This window comes from Lissotriton helveticus, chromosome 7 (genome assembly GCF_964261635.1).
Source record: "Lissotriton helveticus chromosome 7, aLisHel1.1, whole genome shotgun sequence".
Lineage (NCBI taxonomy): Eukaryota > Metazoa > Chordata > Amphibia > Caudata > Salamandridae > Lissotriton > Lissotriton helveticus.
The window spans coordinates 1,959,763,581-1,959,786,162 of record NC_136068.1 but is presented as its reverse complement, the minus strand read 5'-3'; the positions used below and the strand labels follow the sequence as shown (position 1 = coordinate 1,959,786,162).

The 22,582-nt window shown below is 46.0% G+C and overlaps 1 protein-coding gene across 1 annotated transcript in view; it reads right to left on the bottom strand.

Moving 5' to 3' along the window:
• LOC144770984 (putative cation-transporting ATPase 13A4) overlaps positions 1-22,582 on the bottom strand; it is a 1,004,626-nt gene that overhangs the window by 564,490 nt on the left and 417,554 nt on the right. Inside the window, exons 16-18 of the mRNA XM_078655851.1 lie at positions 17,375-17,531; positions 11,057-11,174; positions 5,910-6,034 (exon numbers count right to left, since the gene is read on the bottom strand). Coding sequence (XP_078511977.1) covers positions 5,910-6,034; positions 11,057-11,174; positions 17,375-17,531 — 400 coding nt within the window. The remainder of the gene's footprint in view (positions 1-5,909; positions 6,035-11,056; positions 11,175-17,374; positions 17,532-22,582) is intronic.

Here is a 22,582-nt window from a genome sequence, read left to right as displayed (position 1 = left end):
GTTTCGCGGTTCAGTAAGCGCTATATGGGTGCACCCTAGGGTGGGCGCTCATTTCCTTTTCACTGGTCCTGAAGAAAGCCTAGCTGCAAAGCACGAAAAGGGTGAAACATGTAGACCTTGCCTCTATTACACCACAGATGTCCGTGGCCAAGAAAGCCATAGAAAACATCAACCAACTTTGTTTTTAATCTTGTCCTCTGACCCCACCAATAAAAAATTTTAAGGAGTCATAGAGGCAATCTTAAAAATCACTTTCACCAGTCACTCACCTTGCACCATTGAAAATCCCGCTCTGCTGTAATTCAGGCATCACAGCACACCTGAGAGGCACTCGGCCCCTCAGGTGGGAACCCGATGATGAAGCAGCCACCAATTAGGTGGATGGGTGAGGGTTCTTATTTAAAAAGGAATCGCTTCCTCTTTTCACCACATTTAGGAGCAATCCTTCCCAGGAATTACTCTTACTTTGTTGTGTGTGTATATCTCTAGGGGACCAGGAGTATACCCTTTCTCTCTTTGTGTTGTGTAGAAAGATAGCCAGGTATTTAACGAAGTCTGTAACGCAACTGATGGTGTTCTAGGGTAACCTGTGTTTTACTCTCAGTTATCGGGAAAAGGTTTGATTTAGACCAATTCATGGAAATACCAGAACATGTCCCAAACCTGACAATCTCACATATCAGTGGGGCGAGCCTGACCTCTGGGCCCCTCACGAACAGCAATATATCATCTGCACGCACGGACAGCAGGAAGTGTCCATGAAGAAAGCTGAGGCCGCCATGCAGGTGCTGTTCTTGGAGCTGCCTAAACTAAGGATCCTTGGTCAATATAAATAATAAAGGAGAGAGGGGGCATCCCTGCTCACGCTAATGGGAATGTGTCTGATGTGAGGCCATTCTCAGAAATACAGGTCATCAGACGTGCACATAAGGGTGAGACGATTGCTGGAGGGTCTCAAGCAAATATTTCCATTCCAGGGATTCAAACCCCTTTTCGGTCTCAAGCTGTGGTACTGTCGCTCTAACCTCAGGGTTTATTTGATTGATCGCAGCAATCGCCATGCAGAGATTTGATGTTGTGGATGAATGGGTGGAAAATTCCGACTGTACAGGAGCAACCATGAGCTCCAGCAGGAGGGAGAGCTCGGGGGAAAATATTTTATCAAGAATCTTGTTATCAAGATTTGGTAATGAGAGGGGTTGATAAGAGGCACCTATAGAGGGTTCTGTTCCCGGTATGGGGAGGATAAAGGCGATGGCTTTCTGCATCAAGAGAGTAATTCCCTGTTTCGAAGCGCCTCTGCATATTCCTCAAAAAGTTGGGAAGCAAAAATATGTTTGTACGCTTATTAAAAATCTGTAGTGAGCCCATCTGTGCCCGGGGCTTTAGCACGTGAATCAATGGCGGCAATAACCTCCTCCGAGGAGATGTTGACTCGGAAACTGTTGATGGCAGCCCTCAAGCCACACCAGCACCACTTTGTTTAGGTAGTTAGTCATATCTTCCAGGGGCACAGCACCCCAGGAGTGTAAAGAAAGGAGTAATAATGTACAATTTTTACTGGATGTGCCCAATCCCACAGATATGCCAACCTATAGAGAGTCATGGTATCATGAGTACTTTCACTGCCCGAGTGTGGTATTTGCAGGGGGTACCAGAAAAGTCCCATTGTGCATCCAGCACTAAATGTAGGGTAGTCTCCATATCATGGCATCTATGCAAGAGGTGTGCAGTGTGGAGAATACATCTAGTAAAAGCTGAGGGTCATCAATATTTGGTGTGTATGTATTGACCAGTACTAATTTGACTTTTTCTAAGGTGCCACTAGAATAACAAATCTGCAAACGCAGTCGCCATTGATCTGATTAAGTTTAAAGGTTGTCAGGACGTACGAGAATACACACTCCTCTGGGAATAAGTATATGAAGAGAAGCAGCGGTGAGGGATCACTTTGGGTCAAAGGAAGATGAGCATTTGGGTGCCAGGTGTGTCTCTTGAAAGAAGCCCGCATTGATCTTGTGGTGGGCCAGGTATGTCGATACGCTGCTGACTTTGCGATGGTCGTTAGGATCTCTGATATTCCAAGTGAGCCATTTAAGAGTGTGCCTACGACAAGTCGTTAATGAAAGAGTGACAGAAAATAAACAAAGTAGTGTGTGACATCCAGATGGCAAAGAATCGTGCATTAATAACCATTGAGCGTACATGACAGCGAATCAACTGACATGACAAGACCTTAACACAGCCACACTGAAAACCTAAACATTCAGTGCTACTTTGCTGAAACCAAGAACCCATGAGCAAAACAAGAGCCAACAACGGGGGATACACACTAAGAGGTGTGAAATCACTTCAAGGCAAGTGTAAGTGAAAGAACATAGTAGCAGTTTGTTTAAATTAGCAGGAGGGAAGTGCTGCTACCTGTAAAGCATGGAAAACACAAGATAAGAAGAGTATGAACATCACAACCAGTCCCCTACAAGAAGTTATCACAAAGGGGATGCCCCAGGCATCTTGGAAGTGGGAAGGAGAGGATAAGTTCAGCTTGGAAATTCAGTCTTCCTCCGAGTTGGCCTGCCTCCTTACGTCAGGACAGTCACCCCCAGAAGAACGAGTCGTTGATGCAGGTGAGGAAGCAGATCACGTTGAGCCAAATTTGTGGATGTAATTTGGAAGGAAAGGACCCTGCCATCAAGTTCCATCCTTACCTTAGTCACACTGGATATGGCATATCTCATATCACTGTACATCAGTAAAGTCAGAACCTTGATGGTGAAGTGGTTCTTTCTCATGAGCTAATCGCAGAGCAGTATATCAGTCACGGAAGTTGATGAGTCTGGCTATGATCGGCCGGGGAGTTGCCCCTGGAGAGGGACCATGGGGAAGTGACCTACAAGCTCATTCCACAAGACACACCTCAGAGAAATGTTTACGACGGAAGAGAAATGTAACCGGGATTCCAACGAGGCTGCCCTCTGGTTGGTATTTGTAGGTTCAGCAATGCCCATAATGCGGACATTCTTGGATCTGGAGCGCTCTCCAAGGTCCTCATTCTTCACAGCGGGGATCAGAAACTGCTTTTCTAGATTGGTGACTTCGGCTAGTAGCACCTGTGTGAGCCTCAAGGCAAGAGATCCCATACTCTGCTCCATCAAGTCAAGCATCAGTGGACTGTGCGCTGATTTTGAGTTCCAGCAGGATGGCCGCTAAGGAGTGCCCAGGTGCTTCGCCCTCAGCACCTAACTGGTGATCAGCAGTGCATGTGGACGATGCAGAATGGTGTTTTATGTTATCAATGTGGTATTTCCCCTGCTTTAGGTTCCCTTGCTCATCACAAGCAGTAAAACAGCGTGATAAAGGAATGGGGAGAGTAGCAGGGAAAGCCCGCCCGCAACTCCACGGCAGAGAGATCACACGTACCAAATATGACGTAAAGCGGGGCCTATCCAAGGCTGCATGTGTCTACAATGTCAGGCAAGGCCAGGCATGTGCTCTTACTGGAGGGTGGTGAAAACGATGTATAAGGTCCTAAGTTGGGCTCGAAGAGAGTGCTGTTCATCCAACACTTGTTCTCTGTGTGGCCCGCGAATGACTCAAGCATGAGGGGAGGAGGAAAAGTCCAAGGGTGGTTGTTGGGTTTGTCTGCAGTGCATCATAGATCACTCTACCCAGCCCACTCCTACCTCATCCCCATGGTCCAGGGAAGCACAGCACATGTGCTGCAGGGCCCAAGGTGGGGAGACACAAGGGGACACTGTTGGTTGCGCCCACCCAACATGGCAGGCCGGTGAGGGAGCGGGCCTCAGGACCACCAGCAGCTCATGTTGCTGCTTGGCTTCTGATGCGTATGTTCTAAGAGCAATGCTGTGTGGTCCCCGGGGCCCTGGAGGGGTGCAAGACATCCTTCCCAGAGAGTGGAGGGGGACTTATTATGTTAATGGCTCCCCAGTGCTCAGGAGTCCCCTTGCGGAGCATAGCTCTGCACTAGGCCACCTTCTTAGTTGCCTGCCTCCATCCCGCACAGAAGTTACAGGCACATCATTGCTTGCAATTCATAGACCATAGAGGGAGAGAAGCAAAATGATATGGAGTGGAAGCTTACACTTTGAACAATCACACACCACCCGTTGTTTCTCTGGAGACCGTGATGGTGGACATGTATGTGGCCGTATTTCAACACTGGAGACATCTTTTAAAATATTTTAAATTGTGTTTTCTGAACCATGAGTTTCATACTGAGGACCTTTGATGTTAAAACATCATTAAAACTTTTTTATAGAGGTGTCAACATCTGATTCACTATAGGGAGTTACAAAGAATCTGTCAAAAGAAAATAAACCTCCAGCAGATTGCCCGTCTAGACATCAGGTGGACTAACCACGCTAGTTAGAGGAATTAGTGGAGATACCTCTGTGCTGGTCATCCGTTCCACAAAGATGTTGAGCCAGTCATGGTGATAGAACTGCTGCCAATTTTATAGTGAATTATTGACTAGCATTTCTGGCAGATTAAACTCAACGAAAGACCAGTCTGGAATCAAAGGGCAGAATTTCTTCAAATTGCACATAGATGTTGTAAAGCTGCTCTGCCCAGGAGTAGAGCCCAATGATGGTGGATAATCAAATAACGTCCTAGCAGACAAAAATGTAATGGCCAAACAAATTTTAAATCAGACTATTAAGAATGGTTTAGATTTGAGAAATTTGTGGGAATTGGTGGGACTTGAACTGACCTGTGTCTTAAGACAGAATACTCTAACATCTCCCTCAAGTCCTTGAGGTTGCAAAAAAAGGTTCTTTCGAGGGGAACTTCCTCCAGTGAAAAGCAGATTGGCCCGATATGTCATGGGAACAATAAAAGGTATGAGCAGTATAATATTTTTTAAAGCCTTTTAATAATGCAATAGTTCGCTATCATAAATATAAAACGCAGGCGTCTAGGAAGTACAAAAGAAATAACATTTTAGGTTAGGAGAAAATAAAGAAAGGAATTCCAGTCTGGACTTGTCATCTGCCAATTAAAAAATGAGCTTGACTGTTTTGTTTACTTTGATTTAATTTGTTTTGATTTGCCCATATTAACAACACACTTTTATTTTTGCAGCAGAACTCCACTTTTATACTGCAATTACTTGCTGATTGTGACACGTGCAGTGTAGTTATTGCAGTAGTTGAGGGCCACCATTGCAGATTTTATTTTCAGTAAAACCACAAGCATTTTTATACATCACTGACAGAGTGGAGCCTATCATACACATTGTGTAACATAGATCGTGTTTGTACTGCAGAATGACTGTAACTTATTCATTGTCTTAAGATGTTTTTTTAATTCTAAGTGACTTTGAAGGGGCTGATTCTGATACGGGTTGGAAATGCTTCCCGACCGGATCGGGTTGGAAATGGTTTCCGACCCACTCGGATCGGGAGAGTCCGACCGACCAAGTACGATGCATCCGGATGCTTCCAGATACGATTTGGTTGGACTCCCATTGACTTCTATGGGAGCACATGTTCCTAACCGCATCATAATTGGGCACTGGGTCGCTCCCGATCCTATTTGGAAGGAGCAAATGCCATTAGGAGGCCTTCCTAACCGCATCAGAATCAGGCCCTGGGTGGGAATGCTTTCCAACCCGCATCAGAATCGGGCCCTAAGTGTTTACAAATAAAACTTCTATAACAAATACTTATGATTGATAGTTGGGCTTAGTTACGAGAACATGGCAAATCCATGTAAAAGATTTTCACACTGAAGACTTTGATATCTTATTTGAATACATTTGTTTTACATATTTGACTAGATGCTTCAATTGTAAGGGTGGACAAGTTAGGCTTCTTGCTTCACTCTTTAATACAGGGTTTCACCCGTGTGAACAGCATGTTCCGAGACCCAACAATAATCTTACATACCTGTCACCATTACTGTCCTGATTCTGGCCTCCAAGAGTTCCTCCAGCACAGGCTTCGTCTCCGGCTTGAGCTGGTTTTCCATCACCAGCAGCCCAAGAAATTCCAAGTTAGATTCAACCTCTTCCCTTCGAAGTAAAAGTAAAAGGCAAATGATACTGTAACGTAAGAATGTCTTTCATGTTTTCTTCTTTAGAGCCAATCTCTGGATCAATCAATGCGCATCTATTTCCCTATTTGGTATCCCTCTTAAATCTTTCTCTTGCTTTGGGCATATACTTAAGACTCTCCAAATATACTCAAAAATGCATTCATCATTACCACTTTTAAAAAAAAATTCACTCCTTATACAACACAAAGTTTTAGTCTAGGGCAGAGTTCTTCTATCTGTGGGGTGCGCCCCCCCAGGGGGGTGCACCACTGTCTCAGGGGGGGGCGCACTCCTCACGAAGATCTTCCCATTCAGAGTATTTTACTGTCCCGTGGCATCACAAGTTCAAAGGGGAATTCTCCGGTAACTGAGGGCTGGAGGGGAGGGAGGGGAAATAGATAAGACAGGACGTGTGCTTTTGTCACCGTCCCAGGAGGGGGTTCGTTGGTAGAGCTTGGATGCTACAGCTGCAGTGGGAGGCAGGGACTCCTCTGCTAGAAACGAAAGCAAACCCGTTCCTTTGTGTTCGATTTCAGAGCAGAGGAGACTCCTCGCCTCCCACTGCAGCTGAAAGGAAGGTCTTTCCTTGCTTTCCGTTTTAGCAAAGGAGCATCCTGCCACTCAAAGCAGCTGAAACATTTAAGCTCTACCAGTTTACCCCCATCCTGGGAGGAAGCTCTTAGTAGAAAGGAGACAAAGTTTCTTTTAAATTTACACAGGCAGGCGCTGCAACACCCACAGGGCTTCAAGTTACCAACAGAAAAATGAGCTATGTGTTTTTTAAACAGTCTGCTTGTCTTGACACCAAATATGTATATAAATAAACATTTGTAATGTGACGTTTCTGTCTTTGTTCCATTTTATTATCAGGCATGGACCATTCAGGCAGCCCTAGACCACAATTAAAAGTGCTACTATCTATATTTGTTGTTGAAAGTATGCACAGACATGTGCTAACAATACAGTTTAGGTGACTGTTTATTTTTGTACCAATTGGGCCATCAAAATAATGAGCTGGCAACCCTAACCATAAAACTGGAAGTTTGTTGCAAGATCAGCACATTTATTTCCTCCACCCTGATCCCTGGTTAATGCCATAATAGCAATAGTTTAACATATCTGAAACCCTACGCGGCCTTCAATAACCTGCTGTGTGAGTTCAAGTGTCTGGGAATGCACCCTGCATTCAGACAACTCACTCTCATTTTCGCCCTTCACTTTCATGCTCACCCCGCACACACACTGATCACCCTGCACTCACAGCGATCACAATGCACACACACTGATCACCCTGCACTCACAGCGATCACAATGCACTCACACTGATCACCATGCACTCACAGTGATCTCCATGCACTCACACTGATCACAATGCACTCACACTGATCACCATGCACTCACAGCGATCACAATGCACTCACACTGATCACCATGCACTCACAGTGATCTCCATGCACTCACACTGATCACAATGCACTCACACTGATCACCCTGCACTCACAGCGATCACAATGCACTCACACTGATCACCATGCACTCACAGTGATCTCCATGCACTCACACTGATCACAATGCACTCACACTGATCACAATGCACTCACAGTGATCTCCATGCACTCACACCATTCACCCTGCACTCATAGCGATCACAATGCGCTCACACCATTCACCCGCTCACCCTGCACTCACACTGATCACCATGCACTCACACTGATCACCATGCACTCACACTATTCACCCTGCACTCATAGCGATCACAATGCTCTCACCCCATTCACCCGCTGACCCTGCACTCACAATAATCACTCTGCACTCACAATGATAACAATGGACTTACAATGATCACCATGCAGTCACTCCTATCACCATGCACTCACAGTGATCTCCATGCACTCACACTGATCACAATGCACTCACACTGATCACAATGCACTCACAGTGATCTCCATGCACTCACACCATTCACCATCCACTCATAGCGATCACAATGCGCTCACACCATTCACCCGCTCACCCTGCACTCACACTGATCACCATGCACTCACACTGATCACCATGCACTCACACTATTCACCCTGCACTCATAGCGATCACAATGCTCTCACCCTATTCACCTGCTCACCCTGCACTCACAGTGATCACTCTGCACTCACAATGCACTTGTGCTGTTCTCCCTGTACCTCACCCTGCAGTCACACAAGCACACGACTCACCCTGCACTCATGAAACACTTCACTCACATGTCCCCCTTTCTGCTCAATGTGCATACTCACTCAAATAAGACCATCACTAACCATTCATTAATTTGTCCCTCTCTGCACTTACATCCGCACCCAAATTCATATGGTCACCTCACTCCCCCTGCAGTCCCTCCTCTTATCCTTCTCTCACACTGTCGCATAACTCACCGTGCACTCACATGGGCACTCCTACCACCCACAAAGTGCACGGGGTTAATGTGCCTGCTATAAAGAATGTGTACCATGCAGATCAAAGAACTCAGGGGCATATTACCAACGTTAAGCGATATTTATCGCTAACGATGCTTAGCAACAAATTTTGTAACGCTAAGCATCGTCAGAAATGATCGCAGATAAACCTTGCTATTATCAAGGTTTATCGCAAATGCGATAAAAAACGGCCGCAATGCATGAATATCGCTGAAAAATCAGCGATATTCATGCATTACCGAGCTAATGCTCTTAGCCATGTTATCCACCTCCTATTAGATAACATGGCTAAGAACTGCTCAGGGCAGGTGTTAGCTTTTGGAGATATTCGCGCTTAGCGCGAATATCTCCAAAAGTTGGTAATAGGAGATAGCGATGTTAGCGACTGTTTCCAGTCGCTAACATCTTGACATGTCCACTTTGCATGTCATTAGTGATAAATATCACTGACATGCAAAGTGGGGCCCAAGATGGTCGCTATCTCCTACTAGCTGTCGCTAACTGGTGTTAGCGACAGCTAGGTAATAGGGAGATAATTTTATCTCCGCTTTCTTGGCTTTTAAAGCCAAAAAAGCGGAGATAAACCCCCTTGATAATATGCCCCTGAGTGTGGGTAAACTAGGAGTAGCGCTATAAAAAAAATGAAATGTTTGCCAGAAAGGTGCTATAGAGAGATGGGGTGCATTGTTGGTGAGTGGTGGTGAGGGATTTCAGGGAGAAGGAGGAAATGGGGGAGGGGGGCCAAAACAGAACGTTGCACTATGTGCGTCCAGTGCCAGGGCCAGCCCTGGATGGCAGTGTTAGCCCCCCCGAAGTTCGGGTCTAGTTGCGCCCCTGTACACAAGTATAGGCATGTCGTGCCCCATCAAGGTTTTCGTCCTAAATTACCAAAGGACGTTTTTACATGAACTGCAATCCAGCCTTCCAGGGGTTCCCTTGATAGAGGCATCTCTGATTTTGCCCTGATGGCCGGGAATCATTCCTAAACAGATTCTAGTAAATACTGTTTTGTTCCATTTCGGTTTAATGTGATTGATGTGAGAGAGTCTGTTACTATTTGCAGAGGAATGTTTTTGTTTCATGCAACAACCATAAAAAAGTTTATTTTAGATCAAAACGGGTCCACACATTTATGTTTGTGGTGTTATTGTTAATCTAGGTCGTGTAAAACAAAGCAAGCTAGTATACAGAACTTGCGCACATTTTATCTTGGAAAATTGTGGTTTGAGCTGCGTAATAAGCCTCTGTTATTTCACCACACCCATTCACAAGCCTGACGTTTACTAAACACTCTCATTGTGTTAAACATTACTTGCCGAATATGGCCCGTGATATGCACATGGCAGTCGATTATGTAGGGTACCAGATTCCAGAAATTTCTGTCAGGTGGTGGGGGGGCCCAACATCTAAAAAAATTCAGCTGGGGGGGGGGCTCAACCTACAAAAGTTTGAAGACCTCTGGTCTAGGGGATGCTAGTAGCCCCTCTAAGTATGCCCTGGGGGAAGCACACTGCTACATGGGTAGCACTTCTGAGCCTCTGGCACAATTTCAATGGGCAGGTGATCCATCAATCATTGGAACAATCTCACATCGGCGTGAGTTTCTTCAGTTGATAGACTTCAGGACATTACGACTAGGATTTTGTCTTAGTTAAACTTAAGTTTGTCTTAAGTTTAATTGAAGACCAAAACTTAAGATTGACTGAGACAAAATCCTAACTTTAGTTGTCCTAAAGGCCTTCTGTGAATACCGAGAGTCGTACAGTTAGGATTTTGTCTCAGATTACTTTTGCGAATCGGGCTCACCCAGTCTGCTTTGCCAGTTTCACTTCCCCAACTACAAATCTTTCCTAATGAATACATTCTGAGGATGCCACTCAAATATTCAATATTACCTGAGACAGTAGTCTGAGGCCTTATCCATCTATTTGGCTGCATTCTCAATGTAATCGTACAGCTAGTTCTGGTTATCCTGAATCTGTCAATTAACTACAATGTATTTCCCTTCAGGAGATCCATAGAGCAGAGTTACTGATTGGATGTTGGCTGCCAAACATTGAAATATACTGATTTGGTATTTGGACACCTACAATACACCCCTACCATACTCAATTGGCATCTATTTGGAATCACATTTTAGGAGTTGTAACAACCTTAGACGTCAGCGTACATATTAGGAAAAACTCTAAAAGAAATAACCATTCCAGGCACTCAGAAAGCTCCCTGAGATGTTTTAGTTTAGGGTGTTGTTCTAAACATGCTTTCGTATTCAGTCAGGCACTCACAGAGACCTAAGATGGTTTTGTAATCCTGAGTCCACAGCCTGAAGCTGGCCATGGGTCACACTAGAAGAAGGACTTGAGGAACAAGATAAAAATGATAGTCATATCAAAGGCCACTAAATACTAATCGAGCAATTTCCAATTACAGTAATGGGATCATCTCAGCAGAGCAGCTGCTTTCTCTTGCTGAGGTTTGAGGTTTACATCTGGAAAGAGTTACCTCCTCTTCCTGAAAGGGCTTGCGGGATGGCGGCCTCTCTCTCTTACCTTGCTAAACTGCGCAGTTCAGATGGCGTCTGTGATGGCATAGGCTTGTACGCCAATCCAATGACCCGAAATCCTTGCATGGTGTAAATCTGGAGTTCGCTTGAAAAGTTGGAAGGGACTATTCAAAGAAATAAATATCACAGATCAACATTCTGCTACATCACAAGAGCTCACATTTTCACGATTTCATTTAGTCACAAGACAACTGATATTTAGGCTTAGGTGGAGAGCGCTTTATGATATTATTTAACCACATGAAACCTATTGTGTTGGTGAAAAGTGAGCAGAAACCCATGAGGCACAGGGTCAGAATGATTTGCATATAGCCATGTCTGAACTGGGGTGGCAGAGTGAGCTAAAGAACGGTGATGGATTAAACCCAGATCTGTTGACTGGGTGTGAGTGTTTGATTGGTTCAGATGCTCCGTCCATCACCACCCCCTTTTGTACCGCTTTTGGCCGCCATAAGTGTGGCAGGGTATGCTCAGACGTGAGTCCCTTTCTCACTTTGCCACTGGATTCAAGCAAGCCAGGCTGAAGAAGGCTGCAATGCCAGAAACCGGTCCTCGGAAGCTTATTTCCGGTCCAGGGAAGGCATGGCTTGGCAGTTCGGGCTGGACTGTTCCCATGAGGCACAGGGTCAGACTGATTTGCATATAGCCATGTCTGAACTGGGGTGGCAGAGTGGGCTAAAGAACGGTGATGGATCAAACCCAGATCTTTTGACTGGGGGGTGAGTGTTTGATTGGTTCAGGTGCTCCGTCCATCACCACCCCCTTTTGTACAGTGTCGGTACTGCAGACAAGATGCAGAGCCACTATGCATTGGTTTCAAGGTGTGATGCACCGGGTTTCTTTGTGCAATTGTGGGGATGTGTCAATCTCTCCAAACTGCTGTGATGGCAATGGGATGTTCTGATGCATCAGGGCTCTTGAGGCGCTGCATTGGTTCTGAGAGTGATGTGCTGATCCTACTCCAGCAACTGGGTCGATACACCACTTCTGTTACACGCACAACGGAGATGCATCGATTTCCATGATGCAAGTATCTGAACTAGGAACAGGAGCAGGGGTAGAGACTTTGGTATCCCTGAGTCTCAAGCTACAGGAGGCAGGTCGAAAAGACCTTTCAGCACACTTGGATGTAGAAGCAGAGCCCAGCTCTCCTTCAGCAGAGTCATAGAGCAGCAGGTAGCAAGGCAGCACAAGAGAAAGGCAGGCCTTCCAGGTAAGCAGTCCAGCAAATAGTTCTTTGAGCAGGGACAGCAGTTTCCCTGACGTGAGTTCAGTTGTAGATCCAGAAGTGTCTGATCTGGTGGGGCCAGAGACCCGGAATTTATATCTAAATGTGCCTTTGAAGTGAATGACACTTCAAAGATTAGCTTTGAAGGGCCCAAGTATCCCTTTCAACCCAGTCTTGTCTGCCAGGCTATCTGTAGGGGTAATCAGTCCTTCGTGTCGGTCAGGCCACTACATATTGATGTGTAAGTGTTAGCCCAGGAAGGGCCATCAAAATGCAGATGTATGTAGATGGGTTTTCAGCCACACCTAGCTCCCTGTGTTTGTAGCTGTCTGGATGTCATCCAGCCCAGACTTGTATTGGAGACATACTGCAAGGCACACAGTGCAGTAAGAGCAGAGAAATGTCTAATTTCTAAAAGTAAACACAAGGAGATGATGGACGGAGCGCTGAAACTTTTCAGACACTCACCCCCAGTCACAGATTTGTGTTAAATACATCATCGTTCTTTAGCTCAATTTGACACCCCAGTTCAGACACAGCTATATGCAAGTCAGTCTTTTCCCTGTACCTCATGGGAACAGTCCAGCCCAAACTGCCAAGCCATGTGTTCGCTAGACCAGAAACAAGCATCCTGGGAACTGCTCCCATAGGGCGCAGAGTCAAGACTGATTTGCATATGGCTGGGTCCAAACTGGAATGGCATGGTAAGCAGAAAAACGATGGATTTAAGCCCAGATCTCTGTACTGGGGTGAATGTAAGATATTGTTCTGCATTCTGTCCATCAATTGTTCTTTTTTAATTTCTAACAGTGACATTTCTAAAATAGTAATGTTAAATCCAACTTTACCGTAAAGAGGATTTATCGTTACCAGCTCCAAAGAAATTAAACACAATGCATCTACTCTGTTTTAACAATGAATTACAGCTTAAAGGTATTTTAAGGAATTCCCAATGTTAGCCCGTGGGAGGGGTAGGCCTCACAGTAGTGAAAACAAAGGTAGGTGCTTGTCACTGCCAGGATATGTAAAACTCAGAAGTGCATGTCTTACTTTGACAGCACCCTGCCTTATGGGCTACCTCGGGCCTACCTTCGAGGTGACTTAAGTGTAACAAAAGGGAAGTTTAAGGCTTGGCAGAGGGGTTTTATATGCCAAGTCAAAGTAGCAGTAAACTGCACACACAGGCCCTGGAGTAGCAGACCTTAGACATGTTTAAAAGTCTACCGATAAGGGTGGCAAAATCAGGGCTGCAGGAACACTAGTAGAATATAATTTACAGCCCCATGGCACAGGTAGTGCACTTTACTAGGTACTTAAGATTACATTTATTATGGCGATTGGGGATGAACCAGCAGTAAAGTGTGAAGAGTCCTAAAGCCAACGCAAAATTGTGCAGAATAATGAAGGGAGTCAGGCAAAAAGTTTGGGGAAGACCACCAGAAGACTATCAAATCTAACAGTAGCCATGTGGACATCAGTATCCATGGGGTGATCAGTAGCCACATGCAGATCATCTAAGACGAGTAGAGTGACATCTCGGTGCCTACAAATGGGTTGGAAACCCAGCTGAGCATCATGGAAAATGTCAAGGAATTGGGAGAGCGATCCAGCTACATGTGGTTCTATTATTTGGCTGGTACCAGAAGTAGATAATGCTTCGGACCAGCCTAGTGAGTAATGTAAAATGATTGATTACTGAGTTAGTAGAAAGTGCATAACAAGTGTAGCCAGTGTGCTTGGTGCAGTCAATCATGGGTATATAGTTGAGATGTGATGAAGCAGTGCTACTCCTCGGAATGCAACTCCATTTAACCAGGGACATTTCCTGATCTGCTGGATCAAGAGAACTACATCAATATATTTAGAAACTTACAATTCAAAGGGAATTATGTTCAGAGTGTGGTGAAGCAACATGATTTACCAATAAAAGTCAATACCAAAACAGATGGCAAAGCTGAGGCTCAAATCAATGTGGAAATGAAAGCAGTGACCTGGCACCGCCACCAGCTGCTGTTTTTGAGTCCTTGTCATCATTACTTTATAAGACAATCTTCATTTTTCCACAACGAGTTTCACAGCCACAGAGTTGGTCAGAAATGACCACTGTCTTCTGATGACTGCAGGAAGAGGCAGCAGCTGTGTTCAACCTGCCAATGAGAAGCAGGGAACTGTCCTAGCTTCACCTCACCGGCTGGCGGTTGGCTGTGGATGGAAACATGACTGCCTTGCCTTCTGGAACCTTTGCCCTATGTTTAGAACGAGGAGGAGGCCAATGCATGACCTTTGAATACTGACAGGTGGCATCATCATTGACAGCACATGTGAAGTCAACGGGAAATGGGCACTACAACGCAGCCGTTTCCACGCAAACCTTAACCACGCATGCATTACAACACATGCGTGGTTACCACGAAAGCCTTTACCACGCATCCCTTTACTACAAGATACGTAGTAAAGGCATGTGCGGTAAAAGCTAAGTTTAGAAAAAAGGGGCTTGGGGGTCTCTCCCCTAAAATAAAAATAAAAGAGTGGGATAAAAGAGGGGTTGGGGGGTAACCCCCCGAAAAAAACACGCACCTGACGTCACGTCGTGAAGTGGATTCAATCGGCATCGGTTGAGAAAAAACAGAAAGAAACTTCTGCTTCCTCTTTACGACGTCACCAAGGAAGATAAAGGAGAGGAGATGACGTGAAGAGGTAAGGGGAATTTTAATTAAAAAGAAATATGTAAGGATTGAGGGTTCAGGGCAGGGGTGATTATAAAAAGGATTGGGGGATGGGGGTGTCACGTAAGAGTACAGGGGAGGGGTATAACCTTTACCAAGAGTATGCCCTTACCATGCATACATTTACAACGAAAATCGTTGTAAATGTATGCATGATAAATGAATATTTGTGGTAAAGGTTATGCGTGGAAATAGCATTCCGTTGTAACGCATGGGTGGTAAAGGCCTGCGTTGTAACGGAATGCATTGTAACAACATACAACCGAAGTCAACAAGACATTAGCACCCCTGATTCTAAGATGGTATTCAGAGATTCTCTGTAGATTTCATGGTACATGGACAGCGAAGACACCCTGAATGCAGATGGAGCTCTGATTGCTTGAGGGTGCCCCGAATATGTCTGCTCGGCTGATACTCACAATTCAAAGGGGATTATGATCAGAGTGTGGTGAAGCAACATGATTTACCAGTGAAGTCAAAGCCAAAACAGAAGGCAAAGCTTACACTCAAACCACTGTGGAGAAAAGCAGTGTGTTGCACAGCTATCACACGGTGTTGTTGTGTCCTGGTCATCATTACTTTATAAGAGTCTTCTTTTATCCACCAACAGTTCCACAGCCACAGAGGTGGTCAAATGTGACCAGAGGCTTCTGATGACAACAGGGCTGTTTTCAATCTGCCAATGGGAATCAGGGACCACCTCACAGGCTGGCGGTTGGTTGTGGATGGAAACATGACTGCCTTGTCTTTTGGCTCCTGCACCCTCTGCTGATTACAAGGAGGATGCCATGGCATGCCTTTTAATGCTGACATGTGGCACCATCATTGACAGCACATGTGGAGTCAAAAACACATTAGTGTTTCTGATTCCAAATTGGTATTGAGAGATTTTCTACAGCGATTTCATGGAACATGGACCGCGGAGACACCCTGAATGCAGAGTTTTGTTTGCTCTAGGGTGTGAGGAATATGTCTGCTTGGTTCATATATTGCTTACCTTGCTTTGAAGATATCACTCGAATTCTCCACCTTGGTACGTCTAATGTAAGCGCACCCCCATATTGTACTGTAAATGGTCCGTTTCAGTCTGTCCTCTGCCTCTATTGACTTGTGGCTCTTCCCTAGAGCCCCTTGACGTCACCCTAAGGTGTGATACATATCTTCCCCTTCGGTACTCCTGTCTGTAAATCCCCTCCTTTGAGGTAATTCATGATTTCCGGACTCTGAGACGTATTATGGAGACATGTTTATTTAGAGGGAATTTGAAACCTCTTAGACATTGCATTGCAACAGAAAGGATTTGAGCTTTCTGGGAAGGTTTGTGCTCCAGTGTTGCCATTATCACAAAGGTCTTTCTTTCGTCAATACAATTTGATCTTCTACATTACATGTAGAGCGTGGTTTGGCCAGTGGCCCACCAAGGGCTGACCCATTACCTCTTGCTCTATGCTCTAAATATGATTGACAGTTTAAAACACCAATAGAAACAGCCCATATTACCGCCCGGATGCCTCCTCTTTTGGTAACTGCACACTCCCTTTAAAATATCTCCTGTATCTTCAGTGACAAGTTTGCCTGTCTATGTATCATGCACTTCAGGTGCCCAGTTAGATGTCATTTATTTCCCATCCCTTTTTTAGGCTGTTAAAGTGACATTGTAATTTGGCAACTGCCTGTGGTTTGGGTGCTGCTGGTGTATGTAGCAATCTGTTATTGCCTCCTTCAAAAATACTTAAAATAAAATGCATTGTACAGTTGTGAGGTTTATTATTTAAAACATCACTAGTAAAACAGCTGTATCTGTAAGTTGTTTGAAGATTGAAATTGTAATTGCAATCAAACAGGGTTCACATTTAGGTGGCAGTATATTTTATTTTTTTCATTTTCATTTCTATGGCATATGCTGGCACCACACCATCCAGCACAGGACAGCACTATTGCCTTTGCCAATGCTCGTTCTAAACTGTAAATTAATGGTGTTCTGGGCCCATAAGGCAATATTTTGCCAAGATATCATCTTTCCACAATACAATATTTACCTAAAGTTTGTCTTTCATTTCTTGCTATTTATAATGCTGTTCACCAGCTGCAAACATGCGGGAGGGCAGATTTAATTTTTAATATCCCCCCGCCCCCATTTCTGTGTAGAATTAAAATATTATAAGCTGTAGAATATTCCCAAATGTGTATATTGAGAATATTGCATGTCATAAACAAGTTCTGGAACTTTGCAAGATGCTCACTGGGGGCCCTCATGCCTACTTAAGGAGAAGGTACCAGGGAACCATAGAAGATTCACTAATGTTGGAGATTCTCGGTGGTGAGTCGTTTTGACTCCATGTCTGAATACCTGTCTCAGGTCTGCAGAAGCTGATCACCTTCTCTGGTGCTCCTTTCATGAAGGCCAGGCACTGGTCGCCCCCAACCACCTGTGTGACAACCGACATCCTCTGTAGGCCTGAAGAGAAGGGGAACTGGTGCACGATGGCGAGGCCTTCAACAGGAACCTAAGGACGAACCAGAACATTACGTCAGCATGACTTTGAACAGTTAGATTAACTTTTCTTCTATTTCACAGTTTTTGAGGGCACTATAAGCTGTTCAGGACACATGTTACATAATGGAGGTATCACGTGTCATAGCACAAATGTCCCAGGTGATGTGGCTGATAGACGACTTGGAGCCACACCCAATTATGAGTACTTAGGGTGACCCAGAGTCTCTGCTGGTTGTGGAGGTGACTCAGAGTCTCTGCTGGTTGTAGAGGTGACTCAGAGTCTCTGCTGGTTGTGGAGGTGACTCAGAGTCTCTGCTGGTTGTAGAGGTGACTCAGAGTCTCTGCTGGTTGTGGAGGTGACTCAGAGTCTCTGCTGGTTGTAGAGGTGACTCAGAGTCTCTGCTGGTTGTGGAGGTGACTCAGAGTCTCTGCTGGTTGTGGAGGTGACTCAGAGTCTCTGCTGGTTGTAGTGGTGACTCAGAGTCTCTGCTGGTTGTGGAGGTGACTCAGAGTCTCTGCTGGTTGTGGAGGTGACTCAGAGTCTCTGCTGGTTGTGGAGGTGACTCAGAGTCTCTGCTGGTTGTGGAGGTGACTCAGAGTCTCTGCCGGTTGTGGAGGTGACTCAGAGTCTCTGCTGGTTGTGGAGGTGACTCAGAGTCTCTGCCGGTTGTGGAGGGTTCAACGGAGCCACGGGGAGGCTTCACACATTGAGACAGTGTCCCTGGAATGAGTGTGACTATAGGCCCCCCTCCCACCCGTTATAAGGTTCATGGGGCATTATATCCTTAGGGATCAAATCACAAAGTAGTATACCTATTTAGATATTGTATACTGTGCATGGTTATTTGGCATGCTCATCACATAGTAAATACTACATGTACATACACTACTTTATTTAGATATCTTATAGACATCGCTCCTTATTATATGATGAGTGTAGAAGGGATCCTCTTGGTCCTGAAGAAGAAGCCAGGGGAGGGCTTCGAAACATGGGAAGGACGGCTCATAAGGCAATATACCTACGTTTCCCCCACTTTTAATAATACCAGCTCAAAGGAATATTGAAGTTTTTTAGTCCAACGAGACAGGTATTTTTTAATTTACTCTCTCATTCACTCCCGACCCTTCCACACACACTCCTACATGACACATGGTCTTTTTTTTTAAACAGTGCTCTCACGTAGTAGTAGGTCGTAGCACGCCCGTCCCGCAACTGGGCGGCAGACCCCTATGATGAAACATGACACCAAGGGCCTTTTGGTGTGTGAGGGGTATTTTAACAAAACTATGTTTTTTTCCACCACTGTAGGGAACATGCATAGTCTGGGAGGACACAGCTTTACATCTGTATGAGGGTGGATCTCTATGTTTTCCATCTGTTGTGGAGGTGAACCGGAGTCTCTACTGGTTGTGGAGGTGACTGAGAAACTTTGCTGGTTCTGGAGGTGACTCAGAGATTCTGCTGTTTGTGGAGGTGGCGCAAAGTCTCTGCCAGTTGTGGATGTGACCTAGAGTCTCTGCTGGTGTGGAGGTGAACCAGAGTCTCTGCTTGTGGATGCAACCTAGTGTCTGTCCTTGTTGTGGAGGTGACTCAGAGTCTCTGCTGGTTGTGGGGGTGACCAAGAATCTGTGGTGTTGTGAAGGTGGCCCAAAGTCTCTGCTAGTTGTGAAGGTGACCCATAACTTCTGCTGGTTGTGGAAGTGACTCAGAGTCTCTGTTGGTAGTCAAGGTGGCCTAGAGTCTCTGCTAGTTGTGGAGGTGACCCAGAATCTTTGCTGGCTCCGGAGGTGATGCAGAGACTCTGCTGTTTGTGGAGGTGGCCCAAAGTCTCTGCTCATTGTGGATGTGACCTAGAGTGCTGGTTGTGGAGGTGACCTAGAGTCTGTGCTGGTGTGGAGGTGGCCCAAAGCTCCTGATCATTGTGGAGTGAACCAGAATTTCTGCTGGTTGTGGAAGGGACCCAGCATCTCTGCCGGTTGTGATGGTGACTCAGAGTTTCTGCGGGTAGTGAAGGTGGCCCAGAGTCTCTGCTGGTTGTGGCGGGGACCCAGAACTAGGGTCTCTGCTGGTTGTGGTAGCGGCCTAGGGGCAGATTTACGACTTCTGGCGCATCTCTCCAGAAGAGTTGCGTGCATCTGCCCACCAGTGCGCCACCACTGATGCGCCGCAATGCGCCGCACCGCTCGGATAGGCAGATGCATGACGCATCCCCGGCGGAAATTCGGCACATTGCTGGAGTTGCGTTGCAAGCGCGACGCAGCTCCAGCAAGGCTTGGGGGTGCCCTATCTGTAGCATGCTGCGTCAATCCTTACGCCTGCTTCAAGCAGGCGCAGGGTTTTGACGCAGCATAGCCCTAAAAGTGATTGAGTGAAATCTTGTAGATTTCACTCAGCCACTTTTAGGAGGCGTTCCTGCACCGGAACACCCCCCCCTCCTGCACCAGAACGCCTACATGTGGCGCAGGGTTTACAATGTGACGCATCTCCCCGATGCGTCACGTTGTAAATACCCCGCAGCATGGTGCTGGATTTTGTTCGCCACCGCTGCGTTATAAAAGTGACGCAACGGCGGCATAAAAGAGGCGCAAGGGGCTTGTAAATCTGCAGCCTAGTGTCTCTGCTGCTTGTGGAGGTGGCCCAGAGTTTCCTTTGGTTGTGGATTCGATACAGAATCTCTGCTGGTTGTGGAAGCGACCTAGATTCTCTGCTGGTTGTGGAGGCAACCCACAGTCTCTGGTGGTAATGGAGGTGACCTAGAGTCTCTGCTTGTTGTGAAGATGACCCAGAGTCTCTGATGGTTGAGGAGGTGTCCCAGAATATCTGCTGGCTGTGGAGGTGTCCCAGAGTCTCTGCTGGTTGAGGAGGTGACCAAGAATCTCTGCTGGTTGTGGATGTGACCTAGTGTCTTTCCTGGTTGTGGAGGTGGCCTAGAGTCTCAGCTGGTGGTGGAAGTGACACAGAATCTGTGCTGTTGGTGGAGGCAACCTACAGTCTCTACTGGTTGTGAAGGTGACCTAGAGTTTCTGCTTGTTGTGAAGATGATCCAGAGTCTCTGCTGGTTGTGGAGGTGACATAGAACCTCTGCTGTTTGTGGAGGTTACCAAGAGTCTCTGCTGGCTGTGGATGTGACCCAGACTCTCTGCTGGTTGTGGAGGTGTCCCAGAGTCTCTGCTGGTTGTGGAGGTGACTCAGAGTCTCTGCTTGTTGTGAAGATGACCCAGAGTGTCTGATGGTTGTGGAGGTGACCCAGAATATCCGCTGGTTGAGGAGGTGTCCCAGAGTCTCTGCTGGTTGAGGAGGTGTCCCAGAGTCTCTGCTGGTTGTGGAGGTTGAGGTACTGGGTTTTTCAGAACCGGTACCGAACCGGTAACCCAGTGGTGTCAGGGAACACACCCAAAGACCTCGAGTACTTTCCTGATTCAGACCACAGAAACTCAGAGTCTTCTAGGTGACGTCAAGGATCGGTTTTATTGGCTGCAACCAAGTAACAGGCGTCCTAGAAGTACAACAACACGGGATGTATATTCTCAGGAGACTGCTCAATCTTACAAAGTCAGGCTTCTCTTTTTATACAAAATATTGTGCTTTAGGCAAACATTCTTGGATTTACAGTAGACCATTCAAATATTTTCACTACAAAGGAAAAGCAGAGTCATGATGACAAACCCACATTTCACTTCGTCCAGCCCACAACAAATTACCCAGCAAGGCCCAACATTTCCATCAGATACCGGTGGACCCCCAATAAAAACGGGCACCTCCCCATCATAAAGCAAGTGAGAGAGAAAAGAGCAGGGACAGGTGTGAGCAAGATTCGGCAGGGTGTGTGTGCGATGAAAAGGGTTTATAGCCTGTTGTGCCTTGATGCTATCTCGCTCGGCCACTGGGAGAGGAACTGACCAAACAGGTTTGGCCTGGGGCAATGGTTCCAGCTTGCCCAGGTCAGAGAAAAGTCAATTAAGGTGTACGTGTCCTTTGGAATCGAATTTGGCTTAATTTGTCTGCCTATGTGAGGGCAACTCACAAAATGGCTGCCGTACACAAAATGGAAGCCAAGGGTTTAGAACGAAAATGACGATTTCGAGGTGAAATCGTCACTCGAATATGACGAAAATGCTTGTACATAGTGTACTAGCCATTCTCGGTCTTTTGATATAAAAATCGTCATGCTATGATAAAGTTTAGTCATTGACATGTTGCTGTAACTTCATCCTTGATACAGGTTTCCTTACACATGATGTAGCACAGAGGCCACATATTGCAGGAGCACACGGTGAAGAGGTGTGGCGCCGCGGCCAGGGCGACTGACGCTGGAATCTGGGGACCACGGTTCGATCCCCGGCTCCGGCGGTAGGTTAGCCCAGCACCATGTGACTCTGGGCAATAGCTTGCTTAATCTTCCCAATTGCCCCCAGCGCCTAGAGCCCCTTACGGGTGATTGTGCGCTTTACAAATGTGGACTTTACTTTACTTTACTTTACTGCACGCACAGACAGAACAGGAAAAGAATGGCTAAGACCATCCCAATGACCATCAGAATTTTCCATCCCCAGCCGGATATCAGTTCCCAGAACCATCCCATTAACGACCAATCTCCTTTATCCACATGAATAGATTCGGAAATCTTATGCAGTTTGGAGATGGCCTGGTACACTGTTGGAGCGTTATCTGGAATGAAAACACAGCAACTCGATTGGATCAATTTACATACCCCACCTCGGTCTGCAAGTATGACATCTAATGCGACCCTGTTCTGAAGTGTCATAAGACGATCCGACTCGAGCTCAGCCGTCAAGTTACTAAGGGCGCCAGCAGTTTCAATTACGGTGGATTCAACCACCCTTGTCAATTGCCTTATGTTCCTGCTGTTAACCATGGGTCCCCAGAACGGCAGAAAACCCTTTACGAAGTCCCCAAATTCTTGACTTGCAGTGTCTTCTTTACTCAAGACACCTCTAACTACCCTTGTCTTGTACTAGTCTGCCGCTGCTGTGTAGGTGGGAGGCAACAGGAACGAAACAAAACATGAGCCCGAAAAGTCAAGGGGCAACCATGTATAG